Source organism: Hermetia illucens, chromosome 3 (assembly GCF_905115235.1).
Source record: "Hermetia illucens chromosome 3, iHerIll2.2.curated.20191125, whole genome shotgun sequence".
Classification (NCBI taxonomy): Eukaryota; Metazoa; Arthropoda; class Insecta; order Diptera; family Stratiomyidae; genus Hermetia; species Hermetia illucens.
Genome location: NC_051851.1, coordinates 88,267,927 through 88,275,949, shown reverse-complemented (window position 1 = coordinate 88,275,949; position 8,023 = coordinate 88,267,927). Strand labels below are relative to the sequence as shown.

At 46.3% G+C, this 8,023-nt stretch overlaps 1 protein-coding gene across 1 annotated transcript; it reads left to right on the top strand.

Moving 5' to 3' along the window:
* Positions 1-4,624: 4,624 nt before the first annotated feature.
* Positions 4,625-5,198, top strand: LOC119652419. The gene is made up of 2 exons (XM_038056542.1): positions 4,625-4,744; positions 4,806-5,198. Exons 1-2 carry the CDS (start codon positions 4,706-4,708, stop codon positions 5,145-5,147), a joined length of 381 nt encoding a protein of 126 aa, XP_037912470.1. The 5' UTR covers positions 4,625-4,705; the 3' UTR covers positions 5,148-5,198.
* The last annotated feature ends 2,825 nt before the right edge of the window (positions 5,199-8,023 follow it).

Genomic DNA, 8,023 nt, shown 5'->3' with positions numbered 1-8,023 from the left:
GATACAAATCAACCTCAACCACTGCGAGGCGGCGCAGGATCTACTCGCGCAAACCATCCGCGAGAAAAACATCGATGTGGCCATACTAAGTGAACCATACCGAAACCGCGGTGGTAGCGTTTGGGTCAAAGACGAAACGGGCCAAGCAGCGCTGTGGACTTGTGGAGAACAAGCTTTCCAGGAAATAATGGAGCACCCCGAGGAGGGCTTCATCAGAGCGAAGGTGAAGGGCATCCACATCTACAGCTGCTATGCTCCACCCAGCGCTACACTCGTCGAGTATGAGCGGATGCTTGCTGCTCTTGTTTTGGATGCAAGAGGACGTTGGCCGATCATAATAGGAGGCGATTTCAATGCGTGGGCTCTTGAATGGGGCAGCCGGATAACTAATGTCAGGGGACGTGTTCTCCTCGAAGCATTCGCGGAGCTGGACGTGGTACTGGCGAATGTTGGGTCTTCGTACACTTTCCGGGGAAGGGGCCTGGGGTCTATAGTGGACCTGACATACGTGAGTGCCACTTTAGCCAGTAGAATCGCTTGGCATGTCAGTGAGGATTATACCCACAGCGACCACCAGGCAATCTGCATAGAGATCAAGGGCGGATCGAGCTCGAAAAAGAGTTTTCGCAAAATGCCGGGTGGTATGCTTGGCTGGACAGTGAAAGCGTTCGAGGGGGACACGTTTTCCGCGGTGCTCAAATCCGACATATCCCTGAATGGTACGGCTGGAGAGAAAGCCACCCAGATCACTCGATGGGTGACGGAAGCATGCGATGCTACTATGCCCAGAAGGCGATTGCTCCCCAGTAGGCAACCCAACTACTGGTGGAACAATGAAATCGCAAGTTTGCGAGCCGCATGTTTTCGGGCAAGGAGGCTTTGCCAGAGGCTCAGGGGAAAACCCGGTGGCGACGGTCGAGAGGAGGCACACAAGCAATTGCGTGGCCGCCTAAAGGAAGCCATTCGGAGGAGCAAAAAGAACTGCTTCAAACAGCTGTGCGACCATGCCGACATAAACCCTTGGGGCGAGGCTTACAGAGTGGTGATGAAAAGGCTGGGGAAATCACCCCAGGTGACCTGTCCGCGCCTCCTGAAACAGATTGTTACCACTCTGTTCCCTCACCACGAAAATAGAGGAAGGCAAGTTTTTGTCCAGCCAAATGACGGCATAATACCGCCTGTAACTGTGGAGGAGCTGCGGGAAATATGTGGTAGGTTCGGTGACAACATGGCCCCAGGTTTGGATGGCATCCCCAACCGAGCTTTGAAACTGGCAGTGAAGACTAGGCCCGACCTTTTCGCCAACACCTTCGAGGCGTGCCTAAAAGAAGGAATATTCCCTGCCCAGTGGAAAAAGCAAAAGTTGGTGTTGCTTCCGAAGCCTGGCAAGCAACCTGGAAACCCAGCGTCGTATCGTCCTATCTGCCTGTTGGATACAATGGGGAAGATGATGGAGAGAGTCATCTACAACCGACTCCTGCCCATCGTCGAAGCCAACAATGGTTTGTCGGAACGCCAGTTTGGTTTCCGACGCGCCCACTCTACGGTGGACGCAATTGGCATGGTGGTAAATCTGGCAAAAGGTGCACTGATTTCTGGCAGCTGCTGTGCCGTGGTGGCATTGGATGTCAAAAACGCATTCAACTCGGCCAACTGGAATCGAATTAAACGGGCGTTGGCTGACATAGGTGTCCCCGGATACTTAGCGCATTTGGTGGAAAACTACCTCTCAGAGAGGACTCTCTGGTACGGGACGGATAAGGGCCCCAAAGAGTACATTGTCACAGCCGGGGTACCACAGGGATCGGTACTTGCTCCTCTGTTGTGGAATATCATGTATAATGGGGTGCTTGCCCTTCCCGTCCCAGAGGGGACTACGATTGTCGGCTTTGCTGATGACCTAGCTGTGGTTGTTGCAGCAAAACACCCAGAAGATGTGGAGGTTTACGCAACGGAAACAGTGAGAGCGGTAAAGTCCTGGCTAGAAAAGGCCGGGCTGACCTTGGCGGACGCGAAAACGGAAGCGGTCTTGATAACGAAACGCAGGAAAAATAATACTGTAAAAGTGGAGGTCGGTGGACATACGGTCGTATCAAAGCCGGCTATCAAATACCTGGGGGTAATAATTGACACCAAATTGAGTTTTAGGGAGCACCTAGAGTATGCATGCCAAAAGGCAGCCAGTGCCACCACGGCACATGCAAAAATGTTACCAAATATTGGTGGGCCGAAACATTGCCGGAGGTTGGTGCTAGCCGGAGTGGTGCGCTCCATCCTGCTCTACTCGTCGCCTGTGTGGGCGGAGGCGCTTGCAAACTCTCAGAGACGGAAGCAGGTGAACTCGGTTTACCGGCGGATGGCTTTGAGGGTTTGCAGTGCTTTTAGAACCACATCAGATGAGGCAGTATTGGTGGTGGCAGGCATGATCCCGGTTGACATTCTGGCCAAAGAAATGAGTGTCCTGTACAATGCAAGACATATGGAGGGGCATGCACAGCGTAGAAATGCGGCAAGGTCAGAGTCGCTTGATCTCTGGCAACGCAGATGGGACGAGTCTGCGAAAGGTCGGTGGACGCACAGGCTCATTCCCAACATTAGGGTGTGGCTTGAGCGAAAACATGGGGATACCAACTACCACATTACCCAGTTCCTCACGGGACACGGTGGTTGCTACAGGCAGTATCTGCACCGCTTTGGGTTGGATGATTCTCCGAACTGTCCCAGATGCGATGGCATACCGGAGGATCCAGAGCATGTGATGTTTCACTGCCCACGATTTGCGATGGAGAGAAGGAGCTTAAACCAGGTGCTGGGCAGGAGCGGGACCCCGGAGAGCTTGGTTACTGAGATGCTGGAGTCCGAGGAGAAGTGGCTTGCGGTTAGCTCCGCAATCATCCAAATGCAGGAGGAGTTGCTGAAAGAACAAAGAAGGAGGAAAGCTGCAAATAGGAGAAGGATGAGTGCCTAAGAGCAAACCTACCCCGCGAAGTAATACCTCAATGGTGGTCCCGCGGGGCTGGGGCTGGAGAGACCGGGGGTGGTTTTTAGTGGGTGTGAATCCCACACGCGCCCGCTGTAGTTCCGCCGTTCGGGCGGCGGAGCTGTGGCGGACGTGTCTTTCTAAGATTTTCCACCTCCGTGTACGCACAAAAAAAAAAAAAAAAAAAAAAAAAAAATCTTCCTGAGGCTCGACAGATCTTCAATCCACCACGGTGGCAGTGTGTGGCTGTATTTAGCAAGGCATTGTCGGTTAGTAGGGTGATATCAAGGATGTGCTTCCAACCGTCACAGTTCTCGGCGCTGGGTAAATGGTTGGTGTACTGCCCTTGTTACACACCAATAAATTTCCATTAGTAATAAAATCAAAGAATTTTTCCTTTCTTTCTGAGTTGCTCCAAAGTGTATTGTTTGCATTTTTTGTTGCAGTCTATCAATAGGTTGGCCTTCTTTGCTGCTATGGTGGTCGCAAATGTTGCAGTTCTTCTGATGTAGTTGGCCGGTCGTGAGCCATGTAAACCGAAGAAATATACACGTTCTCTGCCTTCGCCTGCCCTAGTTTGACCACGACTAGGTCACTAGAACTCTAGACACAGACTAGCGTGCAGACTTTTCCTCGTGAGGATCCATTCTCTAGGTCTGTCCTGATCAGCGTCTCCTGTGCGTTGGAATAAATTATAATATTTGCTTTAGAGCCATTTTGATGGTTCGGTGGCCTTCGATCCAGGGCTCCTGTACTAGTGTGATGTCGATGTCTTCCTTTAGGAGGAAGACAAGTAGATTAGTCGAGGCGCACTTTGAGTGTTGCCCCGTTAGACCGTCGATCCTCATCTCCTCCAATTGGATCCAGGCCGTCGTCCGGTTTTGCAGAGCAGAACGTTTTTACCTTTACTCCTGATTCCGATTACGCACTTCATCGTCTACTTTTCCAGAGGATCGTCCTCACTACACTGGAGTAGGTGCTGACAGAATACTTTGGGCACCTTCAGTTTTGAATAAGACCCTTATCTTGGTAGCCAGGCCAGCCCGAGTGGACATTTTTCGTGGACTTATCGTGGAAGCAAGACGTGAACTCAAATCATAAAAACAAAAAACCGACGATAGAAGAAGAGGTGGTGATGCCAGACCCATTATCGGAGGACGAGCTGCTGGCATCCAGGGAGGAGATAGTAGTCGTTGAGAGCAGTACAATTGGTGCCAACCGTAGCACCCCTGTAGAGAAACCAACCGCAGGGACCTTCCGGAGCGAGGCGGCAGACAGACTAATGGTTTCCAGCTTGGAATCGACTGCCATAGCACTCTTAACCCCAAACTGTCGACGTCGGTCCGGTCTCAGAAGCCTGTGCACATTCTCAGCAAGATTGCGAAGAATAAGAAGGACGGTAATGTCGGCAGCTTGGAATCCACTGTCGCCAAGGTGCGTGTAGCGAGTACCAGCAATAGTACCCGAAATCGTCGACGTCAAAGTTGCTCTTATTTTGTATATTATTTTTGTAGTGCGGACGGTATAACTAAAAGCAATATCTTTGGAAAGTATAGCGGAAAATTTACTTATGTTTGTGATTATTCGTAATATGCTCGAACTGATTGTAATTATTGAAAGTAACTAATGCATAAAATGTGATTTCGACATAGGTGGTTTGTTATTTGTATATAAAAGCGAAAATTGTTTCTAGTTAGCCCGTAGTAACTTTATTGATATAGAATAATGAAAGCGTTTATTATTTTTTCAACATTATTTGCTCTGGTAAGATAAAGATATTTTAGGAAATTATATTTGAAATAAAATCCTTTTATGTTTCTTAAAGAACAATGCTTGGAAACCTGCCACTATCAAAGATGTAGATACCTTTTACGATAAATGCGTAAAGGAGGAAAATGTTCCGGAACCCACGGAATCTACTAAACTTGAAAGGGTTCATATGTGCCTCGTTCGATGCGTTGCTGTAGAAATGGGCGTTTATTCTAAAGGGAAGGGATTTGCTGAAGATCGGCTGGTGGATCAACTTTATGAAAGTGGAGACAAGGGTAAAGTAAGACAAACTGTTAAACAGTGTTTGAAGAAAACTCGGAACGAAGATGATTGTGTCAACGCTTATGCGGGGTTGACGTGTGCTGATAAAGAAAGATTATATACCATAACTTTCTGAAAAATTTGAACGTTTTGCGAGAATAATTTCTATTTAAAAGTACCATAGATTTATCCTGGTATTACCAAAAATAAGCATTGTTTTAGTTTACTGGATACAGATGCCATCAGTATTTCAAGTTATTCCCTTTCGGAGGTGTGTTAATCTTGTGCTTGGGACGGTGAAGTCCACAAGGGAATCCTTTGGGGGAGCTAAATTTTATTGCATTGATGTGGCGAAAGTTCCGCCACGGATTTTTAACTTATCTTCCTTATGGAAAGGGAGAGACTGATATCCAGAAATGTTAGGTGGAGAACGGAAGTCTTTTCCTATTCGAGTGTCATACATAGGAGAATGCATGCTTGCAGTGCACTATCACGTTAAAATAGAAACATCACTTATGCGTTGCCGGAAAATTGGCAATTATTTGGTTGGAAGCGAAAGTGTACAAAAAACTGTACCTGGCTGTCGAGCGAAGATTACTTTGGCGTGAATTTTATTCTGATTTTGACTCCATTTTTAAGATTTCGTGTAAAACAAAAAACTTATTAAAATCGGTTTACTGACTGTCTGTCTGTCATACGCATTTTTCTCGGAGACAGTTATAGCGATTGCCCCCAAATTTGGTGGAAAGGTGGGAACTGTGAATCCATGTAGTGAATCACATGCTGCTGTGCCGAACTTCAGGGAGTCATACATGCAAAAGGGGGTGCACATTTGTTTTCACAAAATATATTCATGTGGGATATCAAATGAAAGGTGTCGGTTAGTACTTTTCGAAACCGGTCTTAGTTTTCGCATTTGATGGGAAGGTGTGGAGTGCAGGAGCTTGAAAGTGGTCATTTCTTTAACGGAATCATTTTCAGAAACTACCCAACCAAAATATTTGGAAAAAATCAAGAGGCTGCCACTATATGATACCCAGGCTCCGAAATACCCTCCATATCTTCTCCGATATCTGTTCAAATAAAGTTAATAATAGTATATTATTATAGTTTTTAGTAATTGACTTCAAAACCCTCAAGTTCATCTGAGAACCACCCTTAGCGAAATAGGCTATAGTAAAGAGCATGATCCTGCCAAGTTCGGTGGAAATCACACTATTACTATCAAAGTTATAATAGGTCAAAGTTGTCAATATCACGCGAAAGTAGATATTCTCACATAATATATACGAGTACACATTTTACATGCTTGGTACTCATGGGACAAATGCACACCCAAATGTCTTTATAAAAGAAATATACAAAACCTTTCATACCTGAGGCGTCCAGCTTCCGGTTTCTCGACTTGTTTCTTCTACACAGAAGTAAAAGAATGGATGAGTTTTAACATTTGTTTGGGATAAGGGGTGCATATAGTGAGTTGCTGGATTTGGTCGTCTCCAATGATGGTAGGTTGTCGAACTTCAGACAATCAAGGGAAGATTCTTGCCGTTTTTTTAGGTTTCTTTTATTCTTTTACCTCACCACGGGAGTCATCTAATGCTTTCTTTCTTGTTAATATACACTTTGTGCATTTGCGTTTTTCACATTTAAATGTATATTTCCTACTTCTCCTAGTATAGGACATCTACACATGTTATTGTTGCTGGTTTTTGTTCTCAATTTTCAGTGACACTGCTCTAATTTTGTTATCATCATTAAGTATGATTATAACGAAATTTGAGCAGTGTGCAAGTGTTAAGACCACAGCAACAAGCAACGAAGCATCACGAACACGATTTTGTGAGAGTTAAAATCGATGACCTCCACATTTACAGTTGTTATGTTGCTCCAAGTATGACAATACAAGAGTATTGCAATATGCTAGGCAGACTAGACAGAAATATCAAAGAAAACAGCTGAGAACGCCGGGAAACAAATGAAAGGGGAAGGATTCTAGTCGGCGTGTCCTCCTGCTTAAACATCACCCTCGCCAATGCCGTGGGGAACTAGGCTCCATCGTCGAACTTACTTTCGTAAGTGATTCGCTAGCCAAGCATTTAGCAGTGCTCGTCATCACGAATAGTAAAAAGTATTCGTTCATCATCAAATATTGCGACATCAACAATTCTGCCAGTTTGAACCGCATTATTGAAGCGCTCATCGTGGCACAATCGCCAAACTATATATTAACTGGAAGCGCAATATACAGGAGATTCAACTTTCATCGCATTCTTTTCATTTTTATAATGACGGAAAATCATTGCACATCTTCGACCGCGATGACGGTATAGCGACAAAAAGTTTTACGGTGTAAGTGATGCCCTGCATTTGTGCACCTACCTGGTTGCGAGCACATGGCTGCGAGTTGCTGTGAGCACTTGGTAGCATCTGTCATAACAATAGACATTGCACAGCTGGCTTAAGGTAGAGCTTCTTTAAGGGCTAATTTCAGGGATGGAATGAGGAAACACACAAGAAAACCACTTGAGCGATATCGACACACCGATGCACCCATACATTAATTATATGGGTCACGGACTATTTACCTACCCAACAGGTACACAATGAGATTCCGTGCCCCTTTGCCACTGGATGTGCTCCTCCTATATTTAGTCTTCTTGATTAAGCGTAATCTTCGACTTGGCCGATGGGGTCTGTTCAGGGTTATCTTGAATGGAACCTAATCTATGATGGTGGGCTATGGCTCCCAATAGCTAAGCAAGCTGTGCCTGTGTGGAGTTGCCAAATCTCCCATCAGGCGCGTCCCTTCGTGCGGATAAGGGAATGCTCGGCGAATGTGTCATGGCATGCACATGCACGCATCCGGAGATGTGCGTGTATGGGCATGTTTATGCGCAGGCCGGGTAGGTGGAAAGTAAACGCCCACCCGTGGATAAAAATTGGCTATGGGAAGGATACCCAGAAATAAAACCAAACATGGAGGAGCAGAAGAAGAATGAAGTTACGGTG